This window comes from Caretta caretta, chromosome 15, assembly GCF_965140235.1.
Source record: "Caretta caretta isolate rCarCar2 chromosome 15, rCarCar1.hap1, whole genome shotgun sequence".
Classification (NCBI taxonomy): Eukaryota; Metazoa; Chordata; order Testudines; family Cheloniidae; genus Caretta; species Caretta caretta.
In genome coordinates, this window is record NC_134220.1 from 30,325,735 (window position 1) to 30,353,330 (window position 27,596).

The 27,596-nt window shown below is 43.5% G+C and overlaps 2 protein-coding genes across 7 annotated transcripts in view; one reads left to right on the plus strand and one right to left on the minus strand.

Annotated features, from left to right (window-relative positions):
• Nucleotides 1–6,685: 6,685 nt before the first annotated feature.
• On the plus strand, nucleotides 6,686–20,783 carry TCHP (trichoplein keratin filament binding). The gene is made up of 13 exons (XM_048820967.2): nucleotides 6,686–6,827; nucleotides 7,012–7,199; nucleotides 8,129–8,339; nucleotides 9,193–9,249; nucleotides 10,311–10,379; nucleotides 12,779–12,952; nucleotides 13,984–14,096; nucleotides 14,425–14,491; nucleotides 14,797–14,969; nucleotides 18,016–18,097; nucleotides 18,374–18,559; nucleotides 18,929–19,072; nucleotides 20,036–20,783. The coding sequence occupies exons 2-13, from the start codon at nucleotides 7,012–7,014 to the stop codon at nucleotides 20,066–20,068; spliced, it is 1,497 nt and encodes a 498-aa protein (XP_048676924.1). The 5' UTR covers nucleotides 6,686–6,827; the 3' UTR covers nucleotides 20,069–20,783.
• A 2,216-nt stretch (nucleotides 20,784–22,999) lies between these two features.
• The window catches only part of GIT2 (GIT ArfGAP 2), a 50,452-nt gene continuing 45,855 nt past the window's right edge, over nucleotides 23,000–27,596 (minus strand). For 5 of the 6 annotated variants that reach the window (XM_075120120.1, XM_048820962.2, XM_048820965.2 and 2 more), the window contains one exon: nucleotides 23,000–27,517. In XM_075120120.1, the coding sequence (XP_074976221.1) occupies nucleotides 27,305–27,517 (213 nt within the window). In that variant the 3' untranslated portion in view covers nucleotides 23,000–27,304. The remainder of the gene's footprint in view (nucleotides 27,518–27,596) is intronic. The other variant, XM_048820964.2, reaches the window with a different exon arrangement.

Sequence of the window (27,596 nt, forward strand, 5' to 3'; positions counted from 1 at the left end):
CACCTCAGTCTGGGACAGTTGCTCAGATTTGTCACTGAAAAAGAATGGCTCAGGTGTGGGAAATGCCCTCACATCCTCTGCAGTGAAGATAAATGCAAATAATTCATTTAGCTTGTGTGCAACAGCTTTGTCTTCTTTGCGCGCTCCTTTAGCACGCCGATGGTCCAGTGATCCCACTGATTGTTTGGCAGGCTTCCTGCTTCTCCTGTACTTAAAAATCATTTTGCTGTTAGTTTTTGTGTCTTTTTCTAATTGCTCTTCAAATTCTCTTTCTGGCCTGAGTAATTATACTTTCCCACTTGACTTGCCAGAGTTTATGCTCCTTTCTGTTTTCCTCAATAAGGTCTGACTTGCAATTTTTAAAGGAAGTATTTTTGTAACCACCTCTTTTACTTTGTTGTTTAGCCATGGTGGCATTTTTTGCTCTTTTTTTTTTTATTTGGGGTATACATATAGTTTGAGCCTCTATTATGGTGTTTTAGTGCCAGAACTCAGTACGCCCCACCTTAGTGCCATCCACAGAACCCAGTGCGCCCTGCCATGCTAGTGCCAGACCCAGCCCCTGGCATGCACCAGTATGCTAGTGCCAACCAGAGCACCAGGCATGTCCCACTATGCTAGTGGCAGGAGTGCCTGACACTCCCCAGCCAAGCAGAATCACAAAGACCAGCACGCCCCACTGCAGAGGTGCCCAGTTTGTCCCATGGAACATAAGAACATAAAAATGGTCATACTGGGTCAGACCAAAAGTCCATCTAGCCCAGTATCCTGTCTTCCAGTGGCCAGTGCCAGGTGCCTCAAAGGAAATGAACAGAGGCTAGAGACACCATCCCTGCCCATCCTGGCTAATAGCCATTGATGGAGGTAGCACTAGTGATGCATGATGTGCCCCACGGACCAAACCGACTCTCAGTATTATCCCCGGAAGGCAGCTTGCTAGCCAAGTCATCCTTCTGGAATTAATGCCATCCAGCACCAAAGGCCTACATGCCTGTTGGCCGAGCTGAGTTCATGGCAGCCAGCACCAACGGCTTTCAAAGGTAGGTTTGCAGGCCAGAGCTGTGAGAACTGGGACTGGTCCATGTGTTCTGTGGAGGTTATCCTGACAACCTGAAGTCCAGTATATTTCATTAAGGTTGAACCTTCTATCTGTTTTTCCCTCCCAAAATGTTTCTTTCAGTTGCTTGTAAATGCTGCATTATATGCCAAGAGCCCTGTGCTGGGTCATTAACCTAATCATTATTACATCCCATTCTGGCTCAGGAGCAAAATATATTTCACTGCTTGCTTGGCTAAAGGTCAACCTGGCAGGGACAAATGTATCTCGAGGCCTTTTTGTGCCAGGAACTACGGTGTGTAGCTTAAGACAGAACTTTGTGCCCTTTGGTGCCTGTTCACACTGCAGCCTCAAATTGCGCTGGCTTTCCCCATTTGTGAAAATATCTGCCAATTACAGCTCCACTGCACCGGGTAGAGCCACGTGAGACAGAAGTGTGCTGGAGCATCTGCACTGAACGCAATTCAGAAATGTGTTTGTATATGATTTTCTCAATGATAGCATCTAGAAATCAAACTATACTCCTAGCAGCACACGCTGGTAAAACTGACTGGTTGTGCAGCCTCTTCATTTATACTTCATTGGCCCTGTTCCAGAGGTTCCTTTCTCAGGCCTTAATGAGGTTTTCTAATCTAGTTTGTCATTAAATATTTAATATAACTAAATTTTTTATATAGACCAGATGGTTTAATTGGCACATAACTTACTGTTCCTGTTAGATCGGGCTTAAAAAACTTGACATGCAGACGGTGAATTTTAAGCACTTCCTCAAAAGGGAGGAAAAAGATTCAAACCAAAATCCTGCACACAGAGTGCTTTTTCCACTCAAAGTCCATGTGCAGTGCTTTCTTCCTGGGCAAAGAGAGTGCTTTCCCTAAATTCACACTGGGGTCCATGGCACTTCTGAAACAAAATACATCCACGGGGAAATGGAACTCTGGGAAGAGAAGACAAGATGGAAATGTAGTAAATTATAGTAACAAACATTAATCCCATTAAGCGTGGCAGGCCCCAGCGTGGAGATAGGACTTGTTAGTGACAGAAGCCTGAATCAGATTATCTATCACTGCAGTATCCTTGAGAAGCAACTTGCTGAATAATACATCTTCACTAATTTGTCTCAAAAGCACAATTTCATAAGAAGTCCTGTACATAATTAAATATATGCAAATTGTGTTAATGCAATGTTAAGGTAGCACAATTAAAGTCAGAAGTGCAGAAGTAGAGGCTCCAACACCCCATTATCTTGTCATCTCCTCTATGTTTTACATTTATATTATATATTTTATGGTATGCATAGTAAGATATCAAACGGGACATTTAACCAGCAGAACAAGTGCAAAACATTGCATCACAAGCAGGTTAATGTTGCTGTTGGGACCTGAATTTTTGTATTTTCTGAGTCTTTGTGATTTTAACTTTGCAGCACTAATAGTAAATTGGTGCAATATTTTGCATTTAATTTCCTGGGTTTTAGAAAAAGAATAAATGTCTTAAGTTGACATAAGTGCTTATGTCAACTCAAATGCTGAACAGGATAACTTTAAACTGCCTTAAATATTTACAGCACAATAAATACTTAAAGTGCTTGAAAGCTTTACAATGGTGTAAGGTTTTAAGGCACAGTAAGTACTTGAGGTAGCAACAAGTGCCTAAAATAACTCAAATCCTACAGATCACTGAACCTGTTCAACCATTTTATTTGTGGCTGCATAATTGTTCAAACTGCTGGTAACACACATGTACAAGAATGCACTTATGAAAGAGCTTAAGCTTATTTAGGACCCAATCCTGCCAGGTGCTGGACACCCTCATCACACACAGTAGTAACCTCAGCACCTCATAGGATCAGGCTCTTCATCTGTAAGATTGTGAGGGCAGGGACCTTGGGTGAAATCCTGGCTCTGTTGAAGTCAATAGGAAAACTCCCATTTATGTCAATAGGGTTAAGATTTCACCCCTTTTCTCTTTTTATAACATGTCATGTAGACTTTGAGCACTGTATAAATAATTTATATTAATAGCTGCTTTAAGCCTCCAGACTGACAGGTGTCTATTGACATGCAATTAAAGCACAGGGTGATTAGGTGCACAATTAACAAACCTCAAAAATGTTTTGTGCTCAGTTGTATAAAGAGAATGTATTTTGCAAGCTGTAAATGCCAGCCCTGGATATACCTGGCTTTATATGTCTGTACTTTTTTACCTCCTTTTTAGAATGTTGCCTATTGCTGTTTGTCTTTTTTAAAATGCTGGATTTTGTTCAAAATTTAACAACAACAAAAGCACTTTGAGCAGAAAACAATCATAGAAATATCCAGGTCAGCAGGCATTTTTCAGTAAATAATGAGCATGTAAAAACAGGGGATTACATTGTTAAACAACTTTCACTCTAGCATGTGTGACTGCGTGCCCACTAGTTGAATTGTGTTTGAGTGGAATCTTTCTCCGATAGACCCAGTCACCTCCTCTGTCTTGATGAATTCATAGGTGGCATAGCTCAGTTTTTGTGAAATGACAATGGAAGCAATTCTGATGTCACAGGTATTCCGAGTTCATGACTTGTATGCGATATTTAGCTAAATGTGAGTTATTTGCCTACAATCCACAAGCACTTGTATTTGTTAGTTGCACAACCTCTGTCTTCTTTACAACTTCTAGCTGAAGAACTTGGACCTGTCAGCAAGAGGGAGTGTGAACAGATGATAAACTGGGAGTAAAAGGTATTTGGAATATGATTCACTTGGAATAGTTTGTTCTGTGTCTTGGGGTTTGTTGACTTCTGTTTGCAAGTCTATGGTCCTTTCTTGGGTATGAGTTCTCTGTCCTCTCTGAGAATTTGTATCAGTCAGGTCAAAAGTTCATGTAGTTCAGTTTTGCCATACTCAAGTCATGAGGGTTCCCTTCTTGCTGATTATTCCTATATCTAAGTGGTATTTTATAGCTAGAACCTGCTGCAGGATTATTTAAGAAAGATTTGTAGTAATAATATAAATTAAAAGCACCTAATTTAGGGGAGTTCTGTAGTTTACTGGCCAAGCCAGTAGGCAAATGAGTGAGTCTAAATTATTAATATTACTTGAGTGACTTAAATTTCTGGTGTCCTACAACCAGAGATGAGAACACCAACTTTTAAAAATGCATCCAATTTGCAACCTTATCTCCATTAGGTTTATAACCTTGCTTGGCAATGTCAGGAAAACCTGCCAACGGTTGGAAAATGTGACTAGAACAGTCTCTTCAGCCTTTGTAGAGATGCAGAAGCTTAGAAACCTGTGACCACATCATGCTATCTAAAGATAGGGCAGTGCATCTAATTTGCCCCCCTCCATAATAGTGATACCCTTACGTGAGCTCTTATTAAGTGACTAATAACGATGATCAGCCTATGTATGTTCTTGCACCAAATGCAAAATTCAACAAGAGATAGGATTATTAGAGGGAGTGTCAAGAGATTGTTGATTTGAATCAGTGGGATTTCTTCAGGTTCATACAGACGCCAGATGATTTGGGACTAGCTTGTTGAGAACACCAGGTTGCGCTCCCTTTCATCTTTGTGAGTTGACCCCCACTACAACACTGCCTGCACCTGTAGCAAATGCTGTTGTCAACAACTTGTTGCTCATTCACTGTAACTTTTAAACCAGGTCTAAAAGAAATTAAATTCCTAACCCTCCAGTGCAAGTAACATTTCTACGTATAACAATAACAGAGCATTTCCAAAACCCAGCACCAGCTCAAAGCTAAGAGCAAAACCCCATTCAGTTAGATTCATCCCAGTGGTACTGCCAGACATATCATAGGTATCTCCTTGACTGTCGGTCAGATCTCTGGTCTTAATGGTCAGCTTGTGTGTTTTGTAATGCTTTGTTCATCATGCAGCCTGCTTTCCAGAGGTTAACACACAGACAGCAATGTTCGTTTTGCATACGGGCTCATCTCTGAAACCCATCTATTCTGCACACAGGACATGGAAGGCAATTCAGCCATTTCAATATTCTGCTAAAGAAATTGTTTCAGTAAGGTCAGACTCAAGAGAGCATGATTTACTGTCACATTGAGTGCATGGCTGTAACGTAGGTGCCTAAAATGTTCACGTGTATTTTTTGATCTTAGAAGGAGACATCTCAAGTCAATTCAGGGCCAAAAAACTAGGTATTTATAAAACCAAGGCTTTAAAATGCCTAATAGCAATGTTTTTTTTTAAATTCAATTGAAATGGTGTTCTGTTTGTCACTAAACCTTCCCCTGCAGCGTTTGCAACCTCAGTTATATCACCTGAGGCTACTTCATGACAATCAGAGAATGTCACATTTACTAATGCACTCACAGTGCAGTAGAGAAGGCCCACCACAATGTATTAAATTACTGCAGTAGCCCTCAGGTCAGTTTGTGTCTGCTGCTCAGGCTACCGGAAACATCTTGTTTGTTCTGGGTCTGCTCAGAGGCATAACCTGTGTCTTTGCAGAGTCATCCCTCCCAGTACTACTATCACATCATTTCATTCACATTGTAACTCCCATCCCATCCTCATCACAAGTAAAACTGACTGGAAGTCCATCTTCTGGGTCATCCTGCCTGGAATGATAAAAGCAAACAAATGGCATAAATGGTGAAAAATACATTAGCTCATTAACATTCTTCCGGTGTGAACAATACTGGTGTTATTAGCAGCACAGGCAAATTTAAATGCATAATTTTAAATTCAAGATTGACCCTTTAAAATGCAGGTGTCTGCCCATGGCATCAATTTTACCTCACCTCTCCTTTTCTCTCTTCATCTTTGCATTCTCCTGCTACTCAGATACCTCCGGAACACACTCCCTTCCTTCTATTTGCCATTTAAAGTAAGCCACTCCTTCTGCAATGCCCATGTAAGTGCTTATCCCACACTGGACAAAATGCTGCCACCCAATCCAACACAGGGAAATATATGTAAAAAGCCAGCAGCACTAGTAAACGGCATTGTCTGTGGCTCATGGTAGGGCTTAGTGTGTCTGATCACCATCCATCCACTTAGTATAAGCTCCTGGGAGGGATGATGTCTTCTTCTGTGTCTAGTACAGAGTCCAGCAGGAAGCAGGGACTTTACAAATACAAGTAATAGTGACAGGTCAGCGAGTCCTTCACGTTCCTGGGAATCTCTGGCAGGGCTTGATAAACAATAAAGGGCCAGATTTCCAAATGTGTTTGTTGTTCAAAATGAAAATATATGCACAAGGTGAACATGACTGGAGGTGCAAATGGTCCGCATGCATGTGCAAACAGCGCACCTATGTGCATGTGTGAGCACAAAGGGCGTGGGTGGGAATGCGTGCGTGCAAACGCGTGTGAGCACAAAGGGCGCGGGTGGGAATGTGTGCGTGCAAACGCGTGTGAGCACAAAGGGCGCGGGTGGGAATGTGTGCGTGCAAACGCGTGTGAGCACAAAGGGCGCGGGTGGGAATGTGTGCGTGCAAACGCGGGTGAGCAGGAATGTGTGCGTTCACACACTGGGGGGAGGAAGTTTGCACAGGTCGGCTGGGGAAACCGCCCGCGCGCACAGGAGGGAGCGGAGCGGGGCGGGGCGGGGCGGGGCGGGGCCGAGGCCGAAGTCGAGGCTGAGCTGGAGCGGGGGGGGGAAGGGTCGGTCTCGCCTGGTCGCGCGCTGAGGGACAGCGTGTCCCTCGAAGGCGCCCGTAGCCCCGCCCGGAAGCGTTGCCATGGTGCTGCGCGGCGGAGGCCGGACGTGCTGAAGCCGTTACTGTTTCCCCGGCGGCCGCCGCTCGCGGTGAGTCCCCCCCCCCCCGCCCACACCCCCCGCTTCGGTAGCGGCCGCTTTGGGGCCGCCCGGGGGCACGAGCGCGGGGCGGGTTCCCCGGGGGCTGGCCCCTGCCTGGCGCGGGGCCTCCCCGGGGATTGCGGGGCCGGGCCGGGCCGGGGCGCTGACTCTCGCCTGTGCTCGGGCTGTGCAGATGGCCTTGCCCGCGCGGCCCGCCTGGCCCAGCCGCAGCAGAGCCCTGGAGAAGCAGCTCGTGCGGCAGCGGGAGCAGGAGGCCCGCTGGCGGCAGCAGTGGGAGCGCAACAGCCGCTATTTCCAGCAGTCCGGGGTCTGCAGCGCCAAACAGAGCCAGTGGAGCTCGCGCCGGTCCTATCAGCGGAGGTAAGAGCCCGGGGGCCGCCGGGGCTCCCCCGCGCCACGCCGGCTGCTGTGCCTGGCCGTGGGGCGGCGCCGGCCGCCGTGGGCCCGGGGCGGAAGGGCCGGTGCGTGCGGCTTGCGTGGGAGGCCGCGGTCACGGGAGGTCCCGCGTTGCCCTCAGTCTGGTAAGCTGAGAGGGGCTCTGGGGCAGCAGATAGGAGTCAGCAGTGTGCCCTTGTTGCCGAGGCGGCCAATGGCATTTTGGGGTGTATACGTAGGGGCATTGCCAGCAGATCAAGGGACGTGATTGTTCCCCTCTATTCGGCATTGGTGAGGCCTCATCTGGAGTACTGTGTCCAGTTTTGGGCCCCACACCACAAGAAGGATGTGGATAAATTGGAGAGAGTCCCGCGGAGGGCAACAAAAATGATTAGGGGTCTGGAACACATGAGTTATGAGGAGAGGCTGAGGGAGCTGGGATTGTTTAGCCTGCAGAAGAGAAGAATGAGGGGGGATTTGATCGCTGCTTTCAACTACCTGAAAGGGGGTTCCAAAGAGGATGGCTCTAGACTGTTCTCAATGGTAGCAGATGACAGAACGAGGAGTAATGGTCTCAAGTTGCAGTGGGGGAGGTTTAGGTTGGATATTAGGAAAAACTTTTTCACTAGGAGGGCGGTGAAGCACTGGAATGCGTTACCTAGGGAGGTGGTGGAATCTCCTTCCTTAGATATTTTTAAGGTCAGGCTTGACAAAGCCCTGGCTGCGATGATTTAGTTGGTGTTGGTCCTGCTTTGAGCAGGGGGTTGGACTAGATGACCTCCTGAGGTCCCTTCCAACCCTGATATTCTATGAGCATGCAGTCTGTGTCTTGAGACTGCCCTGTGTCTCGCAGGCGATCTTACTCTGGGCCAGCCTGATGCTTAATCCTCCCTCCCGTTATGTGTCTTTGGTAGCATGAACGCATATCACGGTGAGAAAATGAAAGAGGAAAAAAAAATCAGCTTGGAGCAGAGACGAGAACAACTTAGGAAACTTTTGTACGAGGAGCGAGAATTGCTGGCAGCAGAACTCGGGGAGCTGAGGCTGAACAAGGAGTCTGAGCTGAGCAAGATCAGAGAGAGAGGTGAAGATTTGAAATCTGCCAAAGAAGAGCGCCGGAAAAAGGTAGCTTGTGAGAAGCGGTCTGAGGGGTGTGTGTGTGTGTGTGTGTGGGCTGAGCTGGGGTGCCCTTCTGTCCCTCTCATACCTGGGGCTAAGGGTAAGTCTCTCTTTGATTTAAAACTTGATTAGAGAAATATATGTCCCCTGTGTCTGCGTCCTGCAGGAAAGGGAACTCGTGATTTCTAAATACCTGTTTTGGGCTTGGTTAACAGTGTGTCAAACAACATGAGAGGAAGAACTAATCTTGACTTCTTGCTATTGAAGGGCCCTCAGCGCTTTCTGTAAGAGCTGGGGTGCTATCCCTGAGATCCTGACTGTTACACTCAGCCTGTTTATATTGCTGCAGCAGTTTTAACTGGGGAAGTCATTCTTCACTTTCCCTCGTGTTGCTACTTCCATGGTTGGCTGCCAAACTGAATCATGAATTGGCTGCATGTCACTGGTGGGTGAGTCAGTCCTTAAATAGACAGTTTGCAAAGCATTTGGAGAGCTTCCTGGAGAAGAGATGCCCTATAATTCTATCCAGTAATATGTCTGTCTAAAAATTCTGGGGTTTAGAATTGGAGGATTGAGTCTCCAGTTGGCTCAATCTTATTGGAGGATTAAGCCTTAGTAAGAGTAATTCCCCTCCCCTCCATATAATTACAATAGTATATGTTCCTGACATGCTGATGGGATGGCCAATCCCTTTGATTTAATAACATTCCAAAGATGTGTTCACTAGCTGTCTGGAGGGATTGTCAAGTATGATCAGGGTTGGGAAATACAGCACTAAACTGATGTTTTGGGAGATTGTAATATTTATTAACATTTTGATCTACTCTGATGTGGTCTGACTCTTGTGTTTTGTTGATAGGTTGCTGAAGAGCTGCTGTATGAACACTGGAAGAAGAACAATACCAAACTCCGAGAGGTGATAATTACTGGGATACCTTCACTAATGTTTTGTGTGTACTAAATCAGGTTTTAGATTTTTAAAAATTAAGTAACAGATGTCAAGATAAGAAAAATGGTTCAACTACTTAAGAGTTCTGTATCATCACTCCAGAGGCATGTGTTCTTCCAAATAATCAGAAACCTTTTTATTCCATTACTGACTCTGCAGACCCTCAAATGCAAACACTAAAGTAGAAGCACCTCCTTGTGAGGTGAGGTTGGTGCCAATGCAAGAAACTAGACAGCAATATTCTCAGATACTCGGCTTTTGCCTTGTACTATAGGCTTACCAGATACAGTTTTCAAAAGCATCTAAGTCCCTTTAGAAGTCAATGGGACTGAACTTCCAAAGGGACTTAGATACTTTTGAAAACTGTATTCTGTACTAAGTGCTTTCTTAGCCTTTGTTCTGCTGGCCCTCCACTCTGCCTGCTTATTGCTATAGTCTTTAACATTTGTGATTATTCCCAACTAATCCTGTGATTGGAATTGCTACATGAGTCCAAGGGCTAGCAGGGGCTGAGGAATGCTGTACCAATTGCATGTTCAGATCTTGGCAGAAAGAGCATCCCACTGCTGGCTGTAAAACATGTCACAACCACTGGTATAAAGGCTCACTTCTGGGGTGGTGGACAAATTTGCTGGAAGGAATTCTGCTGCTCAGTGTTCCATACTGCAATCTGATCCTTAGCAGTGACCTCTATGGCTTAGGTAGCGGTGTATTAGTAGGCGCCACAGAGCCCCATCTAATCTTCCTTGGCCAAAGAGGTTCATGAGTATCTCAACTGAGATAGGTGGTCATTTAGTCTCCTCTTCTGAAGGCTGAGAATCTCCCTAACACAGCCAAGCTCAGGGGATTCTGCTGCTATACTGTGGGCTACCCCAGAACAGACAGTTGTCTGGGAATGCAATGCTTACTAGTTAGTTATTTCTCCCTGTCTGCAGACCTGTAACAATCCACATCATAGATTCTTAGAGCCTGTTTCCATGGTACAGAATGGGAGACCATTTTGCGATTATCTCTGTTCCCTTCTTCAGATTGAGTCAGAGCTCCACAAGAAGCATGTGATGGACGTTTGGGGCGATCAGCTAACAGAAAAGAAGCAGGTATGCTAGGATTGCTCTAAGTCAGGGTTTCTAAAACTTCATTGCACCATGACCCCCTTCTGACAACAAAAATTCCTGGGAGACCCTAGGAGGGGGGCCTGTAGCCTGAGCCCCGCCCCCTAGGAGGGGGGCCTGTAGCCTGTAGCCTGTAGGCTCAGGCTCTGGGCCCCAGCAAATCTAATGGCAGCCCTAATGACCCCATTAGAACGGAGTCGCAACCCACTTTGGGGTCCCGGCCCACAGTTTGAGAACCACCACTCTAAGTCACACTGATACCTCTTAGCTGTGGAAAGAGTGCTGAAATGTAAGAGCAGATACTATTTTGGTTTTTTTGGGGTGGGGGAGAGGAATGCTCATTTTATCTGACTTCTCCCCTCCCCTCCCCCCCGCAGAAACCTTCTTTCTGTAGAGACTTAGCCTTCCACCTCCTGCACATAGATGTTAGTGTTGTCAGAGGTGGAAGGGACTGCCAAATACTTTCTTCTACTCAGTTGTGAGTGAATGTATAGTGGTGCCTCACTGTTTCCCATGAAGATGGGATCTAGCAATTTAATTCTGCCTCAACTTCTCTCTCAGGCAAGTATATAAATCTCCTTTCTGGCTTTATTTCTGGTTTGTTTGCTTGATAATATAAAATCAGGGGCATTGCTTCGTAGACTAAATAAATTGCATGACTTGCTGTGGCACCAAGGGCACTGTTCCAACCTAAGAGACCTAAATGCAGGACCCATGTGAGCACCTCTTCAAGAACTTGTTCCTGCACCACAAACTAAACTTTGGCAAACTTAGCAGTTTCAGATATCAAAATATGCAAGGTCTTATTTAACTCTTTGGTTAGTTTGAAGGCAGCCTACAGGAGATAGCTATGTTGACAGTGAAAGTACAGATTGTCAAGCTTCCTGGAGTGGCTCACAGACATGGGTGCCAACTTCAGGGCAGACTGTTACAGCCAATTTGGAATTTGTGCCATTGTTTGTATGTTCTATAATTAGATTTCACCAACCAAGTATCAAGTGTGAACTCCTCAGGGGCTATAACAGCCTTAACATAGAGTCACAGGTGGTCCCTTTAGGCACTCCGGTTTATCTTGCCACTGTGATAAATAGACCCTTACACCAAAAAAATCACAATAATATTCAGGTTACTCCCAGTCACCCCAGGTCATTTGTACCTTAGACAATGCTTGTAGCCAATCCTATTATAAACTAAAGGTTTACTAACTAAGAAAAGGAAATAAGAGTTATTAGGTTAAAGTAGGTAAACATACACACACAAATGAGTTATAATCTTAGGTTCCAAAAAGTAATAAACCCTGCTGTAATGTGCAGGTTCCGTATGTCCTTTAGGGCGTACCCAGCTAAACAGTGGGGGATCTCTTGCTTATGCTCCGAAGTTTTGCCTTCTCCCTGAAGTCCAACCAGCATAGGGATAACAAATTATTCTTGATGCGGATTTGTATTCCCATCCCCCAAAGTTCAACAACTGTTGCATGTCTCCTCTTGATGGGTGTGGGGGGAGCAATCAACAAAGTATTTTGTCCACTGATGTCCAGTGGTTTCTCTGGCATCAATGGGTCTTTTGTTGGGCAGAGGACACCTTTTTCAGTATATTGGTATTTCACACTTGTTAATGCTTCTCTTCAGATTGCGGGGGTTTACAGTTGTAGAGCAAACACTTTTGTAGTTACAGAGCACACACTTAAAGATGACCTTCTAACATGGGGTATCGACATAAGCTGAATACAGCGGACCCTCACTAGAGCGCACATCGCTATAGTGCAGATTCGCATATAGCGTGGTCGCGGCGATGGATCCCAAATTTAAATATTTAAATTGGGATCCATGGTAATACGGTCCCCACATGGATCCTGTACCCCGCGTTCCAGCGAGTGTCTGGTGTACATGCAGCGTCCTACAAGCATTTCATAAAGTCTAAACACAGTCTTATAACTGTAATGTCTATATTAACAATAGTAACATGCAGGTGAGCCAGACTGGTTTCCAGCTATGTATTTGTCAGTATTCAGTGAAGCCTAGGGGCCTTAGCTTGACCATGACCCCCGTGACCAGATGCTGGTCTGTCAGCATCACACAGATATAAACATTATTTCAAATAAAGAGGGCTCCATTTTAGCATCATCTCTTTGATCCCGTTAGAGGTGCATAAGGCTTTGAACTAATTTAAAATGTTGAGTACCTTCATTTCCAGTTGGAATCCAGGGGATCACTGGGTGCTCTGCATGTTTGAAAATCAGGCTTTTTTACTGAAGTGACTGATAACCCAGGCTTTTAAAATGTTAGAATATTTGTATATATAGAACACCCTATTAGTTGAAATACATGTGATTTGGTATTGATTTACAGTTATTACGTTAAAATGTTTTGTTTGGGCTCAATCAGCAAGAAGCAACTGAAAGAGAAGAAAAGAGACGGTATGAAAATGAATATGAAATTGCCCGAAGGGAAGCACTGGAAAGACTGAAACAAGAGAAAGAAAGGAGGCAGCTGGAAGAGAAGAAACGAGCTGAGGTGTTACTGCAACAAATGGAAGAACTGAAGTTCCGGGAGATGGAGGTAACTATTTAGTTTCCCCTCATCTGAAGCAGAGTGTACTTGCTAGCCTCCAGTCCAGGTGGGAGATACCAGAGCAGTGAGTTGGTTCTGAACCCACTCTAATGGAATTTTAGAAGGGAGAGGTCAGGCCAGTGTTATGATTCTGGCTGAATCTGTTTCTCAACACTGAGGTGAAGCAGCAGGGCCAGTCGTTCTAACTGGATGTGACGTGGCTTCTGCTAGCAATGACTCCTTACTTTCTACCTGCGTGTTGGTACTTTTCAGTGAGATTTAGCCCTGGGCCTTCATGTGTTCCTCCCTAAGTATTTGAGCACTCCAATTTCATTTGTTGCCTCAGAGAAAGGAGGGTTGTTTTAGGAACCTCACCAAGCCTGGTAGCTTGCAGCCTGAAGGCTTTTTTCCAACAGGAGTTCCTAGTTATGTCTCCAATATTCTAACACACTAAGGCAAGAGTGAAATTAGTGTGGGATCTTTACCATACCCAAAAAGAAACTGCTTGAAAAGGAGTCTAGTTCTTTTTAGAACTCATCCCACTGCTGGCAGTAAAACATGCCACAACCACAGGTACAGAGGTTCAATTCTGAGGTGGGGTGCCAGCCTCCTGCTAGAAGGAATTTGTCTCAGAGTGTTTCATACTGCCAGCTGCCAATACCTAAGAACACTTCCAGATCAGGGAGGATTTTATCTTCTTCCCTTCTCCTTATTTCCCACTGGAACCCTCAGGATCAGGCTTTATGGCTACTGCTTCTCTGTCAGCGAGAACCAACCAGTCATTGAAGCAGCTTCTGACTCAATGGGCATGGTTGTTATATTGGAAAGTACATCCTGAAGAATGTACCCTGTTCTAATGGTAGTGCTGGATATAGAGAATTGCAGATGTTACTCTAGTACTGATGAGAAAATGAAAGATTGTGCTGTGTAACTGGTTCTCTGTGCTGCTTTTGCCCTCCTGCAACAACTATAAAGAATCTGAGAATGGATGGGGAAGCTGGAGGCTGTAGCTCCCTGAAACGCTATTCCTTTTATAACAGGCAACAAAACTGAAGAAAGAGCAAGAGAATTTACTAAAACAGCAATGGGAGCTGGAGGAGCTGGAAGAAGAGAGGAAGCAAATGGAAGCATGCAGGAAGAAGCTGGAGCTTGGGTATGATATGGTATAGTTCAGTGCTGTGGGTGTTGGGAGAAAGCCATTCCTGTGTCCATGGTAGTACCTACTGTATGTGGGGATATTGTCAGTGTTACTGTGGGCTGTATATTTACTTAATATTGTATATCTGGAAAATCCAGAGCAGTGGATGGGCTAGCACTTTAAATAGACATAGTACAATTTTTTTTCCTAACGCAGTAAGAACTGTTCCCCCTACCAATGCTTATAGATGGTACTAGTCATGGTTCGCTTTTCTGAATGTTGCTAAATAAGAACATGGGACTTTGGAGCTAGTCTGGTTTTGTATCCTCTTTTTTTTTCCTAGTCGCTTTTTGAGACATCAGTATAATGCCCAACTAAAGAGACGTGCACAGCAGATACAACAGGAGCTGGTAAGACAAGACCAGAGATCACTTAACTGTTCTATGTAGTATACTCTTCTTGCACTAGAAACTGCTGCTTCTGCATGTTGATTACTTTGCATATCTCATCTGTCCAGAGCCTTACCAAGCTTCTTCCATCTCCCCCTGGTGGCATTAGGGCAAGAGGAAATTAGGAATGGTGCTGAGGGTCTGTTATGTGCTTCCAGTCCATGATTAGTCTTGACATTAGCATGTTTGTGCACATTGAGAACTTACTTGCAGCCTGGTTTGAAAACCTGCTCTGTGTGTGTGTGACTTTTCTGGCTTTTCTCTAGGAGATGGACAGACAAATTCTATTAGCCCTTCTAGAGAAGGAAGATGAGGACCAACGCCTCCACTCCGCTAGACGGGAGCGGGCTGCTGCAGATGCTGCCTGGATGAAACATGTAATTGAGGAGCAGCTCCAGTTAGAAAAGGCACGAGAGGCAGAACTGGAGACCATTTTCAGGTGAATCTGACAAGCCTCCTGTAGGTTGCTGGAGAGAGTTTAAATGTGATGAATGCTTCCCTTTAAAAACATCCTTCTAGGTTGGTAGAACTCTGTAAATGTTACTTTGTTGATACACACAGGCGAGGAAGGGACAACTTGAAGCCATCTTCTTCCTGGCTTCCTAGTTAGTCTTGCAGTTTTAGAAGGAAAGGCTGATTACACAGAGTCCTGTGTAACAGAAGTAGGGGTGGATTTTAGGTCCTTTTCTACTTTCCATCTTCTATGTTGAATGGTTTAGCCATCCAATCACAATGTTGGACGTAACACAACGATATTAAGGTGAAAGGACACAGTTCTTTTGGCTGAAAAGCATCAAGACCTTCTGGTTCCTTCTCCTTGATGGGAGTGATTCCATAATCAGTCTCTCTTGTTGCAACTAGTACTAAAGTTAATAAACAGGGAGCAAGTATTTTTAGAAATAATGGATTGGCAACAGTGAACAAGTCTGATCCTTGCCCATCCACATTAGGACTCTAGTCAGACTTTTCTGACAAGAACTTAAAACCAGCATTTGATCATCTAGCCAGTGGGCTTTGTGGCATCTATATGATTTCTAAAGTTGTGTGTTTCCTTTTGTTTCTCAAGAGAGATGGAGGTTGAAAGAGAATCCACTGTAACCCCACTGACTTCAAAAAGTTTACATGGGGTGTGAGTGGGAGCAAAATTTGGCTCAGTGAAAGCTAGAGGAGTCAGTATGATACTTCATAGGGACTTTCCTTGCTATACATGCTGTTGCGAAAGAGCTTTGCAAACTAAATTTTCTGGCAGTTCCCTGGTTTCCCATCTCTGTTGGAAGCAGGAGCACCTCTGAGCATAAGGTTTAGAACAGACAAATTTCTTTCTTGCAGTTCTCTACATACGCATGTTTCAGAGTAGCAGCTGTGTTAGTCTGTATTTGCAAAAAGAAAAGGAGTACTTGTGGCACCTTAGAGACTAACCAATTTATTTGAGCATGAGCTTTCGTAAGCTACAGCTCACTTCATCGGATGCATAAAGTGGAAAATACAGTGAGGAGATTTATATACACACAGACCATGGAAAAAATGGGTGTTTATCATACATATTGTAAGGAGAGTGATCACTTCAGATGAGCTATTACTAGCAGGAGAGTGGGGTGGGGGGAGAGAAAACCTTTTGAAGTGATAATCAAGGTGGGCCACTTCCAGCACATTTCCAGGAGTTAACAATAAAGTCTGAGGAAGAGTGGGGAGGCGAGGGGGGAGGAATAAACAAGGGGAAATAGTTTTAGTTTGTATAATGACTCAACCACTCCCAGTTTCTATTCAAGCCTAAGTTAATTATATCCAGTTTGCAAATTAATTCCAATTCAGTAGTCTGAGTCTGTTTTCTAAGTTTTTTTGTTGAAGAATAGTCACTTTTAGATCAGAAATCGAGTGACCAGAGAGATTGAAGTGTTCTCCGACTGGTTTATGAATGTTATAGTTCTTGACATCTGATTTGTGTCCATTTATTCTTTTACGTAGAGACTGTCCAGTTTGACCAATGTACATGGCAGAGGGGCATTGCTGGCACATGATGGCATATCACATTGGTGGATGTGCAGGTGAACGAGTCTCTGATAGTGTGGCTGATGTGATTAGGCCCTATGATGGTGTCCCCTGAATAGATATGTGGGCACAGTTGGCAACGGGCTTTGTTCCAAGGATAGGTTCCTGGGTTAGTGGTTGTGGTGTGTGGTTGCTGGTGAGTATTTGCCTCAGGTTGGGGGGCTGTCTGTAGGCAAGGACTGGCCTGTCTCCCAAGATTTGTGAGAGTGATGGGTCGTCCTTCAGGATAAGTTGTAGATCCTTGATAATGCGTTGGAGGGGTTTTAGTTGGGGGCTGAAGGTGATGGCTAGTGGCGTTCTGTTATTTTCTTTGTTGGGCCTGTCCTGTAGTAGGTGACTTCTGGGTACTCTTCTGGCTCTGTCAGTCTGTTTCTTCACTTCAGAAGGTGGGTATTGTAGTTGTAAAAATGCTTGATAGAGATCTTGTAGGCGTTTGTCTCTGTCTGAGGGGTTGGAGCAAATGCGGTTGTATCGTAGAGCTTGGCTGTAGAAAATGGATTGTGTGGTGTGGTCTGGATGAAATCTGGAGGTATATAGGTAGGAATAGCGGTCAGTAGGTTTCCGGTATAGGGTGGTGTTTATGTGACCATCGCTTATTAGCACTGTAGTGTCTAGGAAGTGGATCTCTTGTGTGGACTGGTCCAGGCTGAGGTTGATGGTGGGATGGAAATTGTTGAAATCATGGTGGAATTCCTCAAGGGCTTCTTTTCCATGGCTCCAGATGATGATGTCATCAATATAGCACAAGTAGAGTAGGGGCATTAGGGGACGAGAGCTGAGGAAGCATTGTTCTAAATCAGCCATAAAAATGTTGGCATACTGTGGGGCCATGCGGGTACCCATAGCAGTGCCGCTGATTTGAAGGTATACATTGTCCCCAAATGTGAAACAGTTATGGGTGAGGACAAAGTCAAAGTTCACCCACCAGGTTTGCCGTGACATTATCGGGGATAGTGTTCTTGACTGCTTGTAGTCCATCTTTGTGTGGAATGTTGGTGTAGAGGGCTTCTATATCCATAGTGGCCAGGATGGTGTTTTCAGGAAGATCACAGATGGATTGTAGTTTCCTCAGGAAGTCAGTGGCTCTCCCCCCCACCCCACTTTCCTGCTGGTAATAGCTCATCTTAAGTGATCACTCTCCTTACAATATGTATGATAAACAGCCATTTTTTCATGGTCTGTGTGTATATAAATCTCCTCACTGTATTTTCCACTTTAATTATGCATCTGATGAAGTGAGCTGTAGCTCACGAAAGCTTATGCTCAAATAAATTGGTTAGTCTCTAAGGTGCCACAAGTCCTCCTTTTCTTTTTACATACACATGTAAACTGGAGAGGCTGCAGGAAATAAGGTATTGAAGGCTTCTCTGTTATTGTCTCTCTTTATTGCAAGCAATAATGCTGGAAAGGAACTCTCCTCTCTCTCTTTCCTTCAGGGAAGAAGCTAAACAAGTGTGGGAAAAAAGAGAAGAAGAATGGGAGAGAGAGAGGAAGGCCAGAGACAGACTGATGAATGAGGTGGTGCCCTCTCTACAGCGATTACTGTGCTCTCCTGGTTAAAACAGGGACTTTTATACTGGTGTAAAATTTACATAGAATACATAGTAGAGGCTCAGTAAGGCCTCTGGTTACCTCTGTTCCAGGGGATGGGCTTTTCTTTGTTGGCCCAAGTTATTTTCTGAGAACTGGCTTAACTGTCTAGATAAAGATCTGCTTAGTTTGGTTTCTGAGTCTGGCCCCTTTCTTTCTATTTACCCTATTTCTTCCCTTCATCCGCCTTCTTATTCCAAACAGGTCCTTGCAGGCAGACTGTGTCAGATCCAAGAGAAGGTGGAGCTAAATCGACATGCCCAGGAGGAATGTGTAAAATACCGGGAACAACTGATTAGAGAGCTTGAGGAGGCAAAAGAGCTGACTCGCCGAGAGAGAGAGGAAGAGGAGGAACTAAAAACAGCTCGCAAACAAGAGCTGGAGTCCCAGGTAGAGCTCCGGTCTTCATCAAACCTGCACCCCAGGTCATTCAGGATGCTGTTAGCTAATGTACTTTGCTTAGCTAGTTTTTAGTGCATGGAAAAATGCTCTTAGATTCCTTAGTGTCAGAACAAGGTTCTCGGTAACTTTCTACTGAAACTTTCCCAATTTTGCTAGCAAAGGTAGAGTACACATTGCAAGCAGATGTAACTGCTGCTTAGTCAGGTAACTCCAACCCTGATACTAAAGTATCCAATTAACTAAGATGGATCTGACACCGATTCAAGCCTTTTGAGTCCTGACCTTTCCCACCCTTTGTTTAGTTGGGTCTGTTTACCTGTGCTCTCACTTCAAGGGCATATCTTTAAAAATACGCAGCTTACAGAGCGTCACCTCCAAGAGCAGGAAGAGTCACAGCGCCAGAAAGAGGAGGAGGAGGAAGCAAGACTGGCAGAGCAGCGCTGTGAGGAGTTAGTGTGGCAAGAGGCCAAGCGCATGACTGAGCGGGGCTATCACAGTAAGGTAAGGAGCAGGATCCTTGGCAGGACCAGATGGAATCATGCACGTTGCCCACCCTAACGTTCCATTCCCAGCTAGTTCATGGTGTTTGACAATGGAGGTCAGCATGCTGCAGAGAATAACCAGCAATTGCCTCTGAGCACAGTTCCTCTTCATCAGGAAAAGTCAGAGCTGCTCCTGAGGTGGGCAAAGGTTTCACACCTAAAAATGCTCTCGTGTCCTTGCTCAGGGGCAGTGACTGCTGGCAGAGTAAGTTCACTACCTCTCCCCCACTGCCATTTCTAATGGGTCTCCCAAATGAAAAGGGGTCACTGTCTCGGGAAGGTTCAGATTGCTATGGTATTATGTCTCAGGCGTTGCCAGTTTCCTGTCTTTTGCAGATAATCATTTTATAAGTCTTTAAAGCAAGATCTTTCATAACTGCCTCAAAGTATATCCTAAGTTCTCAATCCATGCAATAGTGTGTGGCTATCACCAGGTGCTTCACTGTGCTGCTCCCAACATCCCTGTCTCTGCCCAAGAATCCAAAAAAAACTACAAAAGCAGCAGGATCCTGTTTGTCAAATGCAGCATTCCTGCTGCCAGAATACTAACTGGTTTTGGAAAGTTTCTTACATGCCCAGGAAAAAAAACACCTGTCCTATGCCAGCTGGCTTCTAATTCTAGATGATAGGACAGAGTGTTTTCATTCTTATCCCTTTACCATAGCAGTAATGGGAACCTTTGACACCCTCTCATTGCTTGGCACTCCAGTTCTCTTTGGAGAAGTGACTATCCAAGTAACTGGTGGCTTTTCATGAAAGGTGTTGTCTTGTCCATTAATAGAACATGGTACTGTCTGCAAAATGAGAACCACCAGCTACAGCTTATCCACTAAGGGGCCAGCACCTTGAGTATGACATGCCTGGGAGTTTAATTCTGAATGTAAAATTCTTATGGTATTTCTTGCTATTGACTTTCTTCCAGCCCTATGGTCGTCCAAAAACAGCTTGGACCTGAGAAGGGTTGCCCTTAAGTTCTGAGGTGTGAGTATCAGTATGAAGGACTCAGTGTTGCAGGCTGTTTGTCTGTTAAGATCAGGCTTTTGTGGAATATTTCAAAACCAAGAATCAACACGCTGTCCTCATGAAATTGTCAGGAATAGTCCATGAAGCTGATGGAGATGGGCCCAGTGCAAATGAAGGGTGAAGTTTTCAAAAGCATTCAGCCAAATTCTCCCATTGAAGTAAAGGTCAAATTTCCATTGAATGCAGTAGCAGCAGAGGTAGGCTAATAGAGCTTGATTTGAAAATACTATCTTAAGTGTGGAGAGGGCTGTACACCATTCCAGCTGCTTCCAGTGTTTAGAAGCTGTCAAGTGACACGATGTAGCATGTAAGGCAAAGTCAACTGTCCAACTACACTTCAAACAGGAAAAAGTGATGGAAGAGTAAATAGCTGCATGTGTTCTTGACAAACGCAACCCAGTTTAATCAATGATACTAAACCACTGACTGTTGCTGTTTATAGCTGAAAGGGTTTCTTTAAGAGCCATGCATCTTCTATTAACCCAAAGTAATGTTTGCTCAGAAATCCCTCCTGTACTTTCTTATCCCCATGCATTGTAAAACAGGGTTTGTGAGAATTGTAGTACCAGTGTATGTCAATTTTTGATACAAGTTTCATTTAGGCTCTAGGATTTTAAAGATTTCAATAAATATTTACTTGTCTAAGATTTATTCTCAAGTTTTCATACCATCTCATTTTCAAAAAGGGATCACTGCATTGGATGTGCTTATGACCAGCTGTCTAGTGAACAGTGCAGTACAGGCCTTAACAAGGGATGCCACTAGTTTGAAATTAGACACTCCTAGGTCTCTAAAAGGGGGGATTTTCTTTAAAAAACCTAGCTCACCCTTCTTCCCAGACTAGAATAATGTGCTAAAGGGAGAAATGATTCTCCTCTCCTGTGCGCCCCCCCCCATACCTTTGTAAATGGGGTTCAGATCTCTTAAATGACATTACAGCTAGTCTCTGCTGTTAGAATCAGAGCTTAAGGTTGTACAGGAGTGGAGTACTGGGTGGTGCTTTAAACTACCTCTTCCTACTAATCCACTCAATAGCACTAGGAGAGGCAGTTAAGTACTCTGCCTTTTGTCACTACATAAAAAACATATCTATAAACAAAATAGAATGTTAAAGCAGCTGTTTTTACCCCACTACTAAGTTAGGGAACTGTGTGAAATCCCTGGTTGGATTGTTTGGTCCTCAGTATTGGTAAGCACACAGTACATGGAGTTCCAGAAAGCTCAAGTAAAGAGTTGGGTAGTGCTAGTCCACTGAGCTTTGCTGTGCACCTGGAGGTTTGCATCCTTGACTGTAAAAATCTAAATCTTGCCCTCATGTGTATTTTTAAAAGGAAAACATGAAATAGGAACAACTGCTGCCTAAAATTCATCAAGCTTATCCTGTACTTTCACCCCACAGAGAGTTGTAAGTTATCGTCCCACTTATTTTTTCCAGTACATTATTTCACTGTAATAGAAGGCAGTGATGTGTCTGAGCTCAACTGTTAAATACTGCGAGGAACATTGTAAGTTGGTGCACTTGTCTCACTTAAAACATGTGATATAATGGACAATACAGGTGGAATGGGAGTTGCCTAAACACACCTGCTTGGGATTCCCACCTTGTGCTTGTAGAGACCCATGTGTTGCAGGTAGTTAGAGCCTTGTTCATTCAAACGCTAGCAGCAGCAGCTCTTCTCAGATTTCCACGGCAGGCGTCCAATGCAGCAGGCTGCTGCGCACGAAAGCTTGTGCTCAAATAAATTGGTTAGTCTCCAAGGTGCCACAAGTCCTCCTGTGCTTTTTGCGAATACAGACTAACACGGCTGCTACTCTGAAATAAGTTCAAAAGTAAATCATGAGTTGAAGAAATTTCCATATATAAATCACAGGTGGTGAGTGCATAGGCAACTTAATCTCATGGACCAATTATTCTAACTGATACGAGATACAATTCAAGATCAGCACTAAACACAATTATGTGAATGAAGTCAGACTTGGTCTAAGGCCAGGTCTACAAGAGAAAAGGTTTGATGGAATAGATCCAGTGGCAAATCCTTCTAATGGAGGTGCAGTTAACACCAAAGAAGTGCTTTGGCCTATATAGCTCACACCAGGTCCCCATATGAAATAAGCCATACTACCAAATGTACTTTGCCAGTATAAAATGTCACCAAAAATTAACACCCCTAAGTAACATCACTGTACCACAAAGTTTCTAGAGTACACCCAGCCTTATAAAATACAGAACAAAACTTAGATGTAGTTCAACTGAGCACCATTAATTTCAGTGCCCCATCCTTCATTTGCTGTCAGCCCCCTTCCAATGGTCAGTGGTGGCTTTTAGTTTTACATTATGCAGGATTTCCTTCATTGCCTGCCAGTGACACTCCTGAAGGGGCAAGGATGGGTTACTACAGCATGATAAAAAATTTGACCATTTGCTGGAGGTAGAATGAGGGAGTAAGAAGAGAAGGAGCTGAATTTATTGACAGTTTTCAATCCTTTATAATTTAAATGGCTGAACACTTTTTGAGGATATTAATGCTCTACAGTTAGGGAACCAGGCAGAGGTAAGTAAGTTGGTATAACTTGTGCCCCTTTGCTACCACATCCTCATCTGTAACAGCAGTTGAGACAGACACTGGCATATAGCTTGTATCTCTTCTGGATTTGGCCTACTGATGATATACCTATGCCAGAAGATAAACAGGAAAACTAGGAGGACCAAGGATAAAGAACAAAACTATGGTTAATTCATCTAATTTTTAAATATGCACCACTTCTCAGTGTATTAGTTACACAGATATGAACTCACTTTGCACTGTTTATAGTACCATCTTGTATGTACTTTGTATTTGACCCGTATATCCCAAAGGCAAAGCACTTTAAAAGCCTGTTTATTGCATAAGTAGCAGGCAAATAATCCCAAACAATTTTATAACACTTAAGGGTTGTACAGTAATTGTATGTAATACAGTAAACATTAAAGGCTAAATCATGAGTACAAAATGGACAGAAATACAAGTTCATAAAAAGGCATTTTCACTTTCCTGTGCAGCATTTTCTTAGAGAAAGGATTACATTTCTGTAAGACCAAGAGGGGAAAAACATACAAGTTATTTGAAAGTGGGGTTCCAGCCACAGGAAAAAACCCACATCTTTTTGCACCTAAACTACTCCAGGTATTTTAATAGCTCCTGCCCTGCAGCCATTCAGAGCATGTCTACACAGCAATGTAAGACCAGGGTTGGCAGAACTCAAGTTAGTAGACTCTGGGTTCATTAACCTAGGGCTTGAGGATGTGTCTACACTGCAATAAAACACCCACACTGGCCATTGTCAGCTCTGCAGGGCCACAAACATTGCAGTGTAGATATCCAGGCTTGAGCTGAAGCCCAGGCTCTGGGACTCTGCCCTGTGAGCCTGAGTCAGCTGATACAGGCCAGCTGGAGATGGTTTCATCACAGTGTAGACATACCCTGAGCATCTACACTTATCTGTAACCATAGGTTAGGAATGGTTGAATGCTGGGTCCCAACAGGGGGCTCTAGCACCTATGCCGCATAATGCGGTTCAGAGTCCTAGCACCCTCCAAAAGGTGGTGACTCTAGCCCTTTGTTCATGATGCAGTGTGGGGAAACTTGACTGTCCAGAGGAAAATGAAAGTCAGCCCATGGGATACTTTTGGCAGACTCCAGAGCCCAAGTCCAGTATGGTGGAGCCTACTCTGCAAAGCAGTAGGGCTTGAATGCTGGATCCTGGCTTGCCTCCACCCCCCCCGGGGTTCTGGAACCCTTGGCTAGCGCAATTTGTGTATAGACACGCATGGGGTTAGGCTTGAGTCTGAGCTCAAACCCTTGGCGTACAGTGCAGCGTAGACATATCCACACAGTCCAAAGCGTAATGCTAAACAAGCTTTGGGCCCCATTTATGACTTTGGCAAACACCAACAATGGGTGGAGTAGATTAATACATTGAGTTAACCAGGGTTTGGTTGGAGTGGAGTCAGCTTTCGCTCCAAGTGCCATTTCCATAAAGTGCACCTCTGTCCTACGGGCTTCTTGAAAGAAAGTACCATAATAAGAACACTGCAGATATCACACCAGATGTATAACTGCTTAGTGCAATAACTTGCTACTATGACTAAGTAAGTAAGTAGAACAGAACTATTTAGACAAGGTGCAGTTTACCAACAGGACCATAAAACTTATGTTAGACATTTAAAAAAACTCTAGATACATAATGTGAAGTGGGTGACATTTTAGCCACACTTGTACAGCTCTTCATGCCAGAGTCTAATTGAATCGGGTACTTGCAAAACCTGCCATCAACAAAGGAAAGATGTACAGTTATTCATCTGAAGGGACTTTCCCAGTTTTGGCACTGAGCAAGCTTTTTAAAAAAGTTGATATCCTCAAATAAAATTTTAGGAAACATGAGAATGCTCTGCTTCCCACACAGGATATGTAAAAACCATGTGTAGTGATGTCCTGATGGATACCTAGCAAATAGCATGCTTCATGTTCCTACTGTGCTGGTTCAAAGAAGTTCTTAAGTGGAGTTATTCTATTTCATACAATGCATTACGAATGGTTGAATTTTGGTAATAGGTTTCAAAAATACTTCTCTACAATTCAAATTACAGCCTTGTCTAAATGCATTTCCAGATGCTTAGAGACAGTGCTAGATACGGGAGAGGGGACAGGATAAATTATTTATGAATCAGACTGCAACAGGATTATCCCTTACCTACTTGCTTTTAACCCCAAAATTGTACAATATTTTAAAAAAGGCAGTTAATTACAACATCAGCATCCAACAAATATTATGGCACTTATTCTGTGTTTATATATACATACAAACACACAATTTTAAAAGGAAGAAACCTCTGAAGGTTTAATTTTTGTTTGTTAACCTAAAACAGAGCAAATTTTTATCACCAAAAAACCAACCTAAAGAATCATGATTTAGCAAACTAAACACTGCAGATTCTGCTTACGGAACAGTAGACAGCCTCCTACAATTGAGTGTTTCTGAATCAAACATTTATGTGAAAAATAAATTTTGCATTTATATATTCAGACAAAACACTATATGTGGAGTCTCGACCAGTTTTCCTGTAATCTCACCCTTGAACAGTAACACGAGTAGACTAACATGGCAAACTGCATGCGTGTGGTCCTATGGTTTTTGGGGCCTCCAGAGGAAACTATGAATTGTATGAGTATTTTATAAGAAGGGAAGGTGGTTAGCCTGGTGGAAAACCCATGCCTTCAGAGTTCAAACTTCCTCATGTTTTTATATGTATATAAATATGTATAACATCCAGGGTTTATAATCCAGTCATTATGTGATGGTTTAGCATCACTGGGAAATAGCTACGTTAAGTGTTGTTATAGTTAGAAAAAATAAGAACTACAACATATCTGCTCCCTCTTTGCATTCAGAGTCTTCTCACTTCGACAACAAAAATAATTCAGCTACTTCCTTTTAGCTCAACAGCATCTGCACAGCTACAGGGAATCACAAAACATGACCGTCAATGAAGTTCCCACTGCAAGACCAAATTCTGCCCTCTGTGGTTTAACTCACTGCAGATATTACTACTGTACAGGTGTCATTGAGCACCTCTGAATCTTCATTACTGATTACGTACGAATCTGAACAGCTGACATTCAGCTCTCCGGGGCAGGTTGTAGGACTGGTGGGTAGACAGGAAAAACATCTTTTTATATAGGAACTGAACAAATTGTTTGTAGCCAGATTGGAATCTCTGAATCTCATTTTTATAGGTTCACTTTCAAGTAGAACAGTGCTTGAAGGGATCATCAAAACAAGTCACTTCGTAGGCATGAGCTAATGTTTTTCAAAGAGCTTGACTTAGGCGTTTAAGTCCACATTTTCAAAGGTGACCGGCACTTAGGACCCAAGTCTCACTGACTTTCAGTAAGACTCTGGCTCTTTAAGTACCCGTGTCACCTTTGAAAATGAGAATTCCGGTGCTTTTGAAAATCTTACCCATGATCTTTAAAGAAAAAGGTACTGGAACTTGGGTAGGGAATACATTAAAGTGGTTGGTTAGCACGTGGTGGGTTGTGTATTGAAGGTGACCCTTAAGAAGGTGTCAGTCTGTATATAGTTTGTAGTTTTTGGAAGCTTTGCATGAGAGGTACTATATAAAAAGTGTATTTTTCACATTCCACTACAGTGAGGTATAGATATGATGTACCGTGTCAGGCATGGCTTCTTTTGAACTGGCCCTCTTATCTTCCATTCTAAAGAAATCACAGAACTCTTTAGTGAAACTGCATCTAAAAAGATATTAAACAACAATACTGCTGCAAACAAGACTTAAAGCCTTAAAAAGAGGACACTAAAATGGGAATAAATGCTGTGGGAAACTTCAGAAGGGGTTTTTTAGAGAAAGGAAAATGATGGGTTTTAACCACTAATGCCTTTCTAAAGTAACATCCAATGTATAGACTAGTGGCATAGTGACAACTAAAAGAAACTAAATCTCATGCTTCCTTCCAAAATAGATAAAAGTGACAAAGAAACATTTAATAGGTTTGGATGCCCACAACTACTACAGTTTCAGCAGACTAAGGACTTGTTATTGCACAACAGTTGATATGGAACAGAAAATATAAACTTTGTATTCAATTCTCAGGAAGACTATATAAAACTTCATTCTACTGACTGTTCAACAGTTACACTCCTGGAGCCTTCACAGTCCACTGTCCTGCTGAGAGTGAGTTTGTTATTGAAGGGGATTCACCATGCAGAGCAGTTCAAGGATGTACAGACCAAAGGCTAGATTCTGCCCTTTGATATGCGCATTTGACTTCAATGAGAGTTTTGTGCGCGTGTGCAATATCCGAAAGCAGAATACAGCTCCAAGGAATCGCCTAGAAGAACCTCTGATACAATGTTGGTATGTGATATTGGATCAACAGCTGTTTGCAACATACTATATTCTGTAATTAAACTGGCAACACAGGCACAAAAATAAGGCAGTGGGTTAAATTAATCTTTGAAAGTTCTGTTAGAAAACATGCAAAAATAATACTGAGTTTAAAAAAAGTTTAACTTGCCCCCTTAGTTTTCTTGTAAAAATTTGAAAAGTTGTGTGTCTAAATTTAAACTCCAATCTCTAAAAAACCAAGACTAAAAAACACGACAGGACTCAGTTGTTGTTCTCTTTGGTTGTGATGGTAACCAGTTGTTTAGCAGCCTTGGCAATGTCATACGCACACTGAATAACTTGCTGAGTGACCAGCTGGATGTCCGTGGTAGGGCAGGTCTCTAGGGGCAGGGTTTTTTTGCATTCAGACTGGAGTCTGTAGGCACTCGATGTCAGCAGCCGCAGCGATGTCCTTACCAGCTCAGATTTGGGTTTCTAGGAAGGGAAAAGCAAACAAAGCTCGAGCTGGCTAGCATGGGTTACACACAACGGTTTTAGGATGACTTTGAATCAG

Coding starts and splice junctions, on each gene's coding strand:
- TCHP (XM_048820967.2), top strand. CDS start 7,012: ATGGCCTTGCCCGCGCGGCCCGCCTGGCCCAGCCGCAGCAGAGCCCTG. Junction 14,970..18,015: donor GAACTGGAGACCATTTTCAG/GTGAATCTGACA, acceptor TCTTTCCTTCAG/GGAAGAAGCTAAACAAGTGT. Junction 19,073..20,035: donor AGCGGGGCTATCACAGTAAG/GTAAGGAGCAGG, acceptor ACTTTCTTCCAG/CCCTATGGTCGTCCAAAAAC.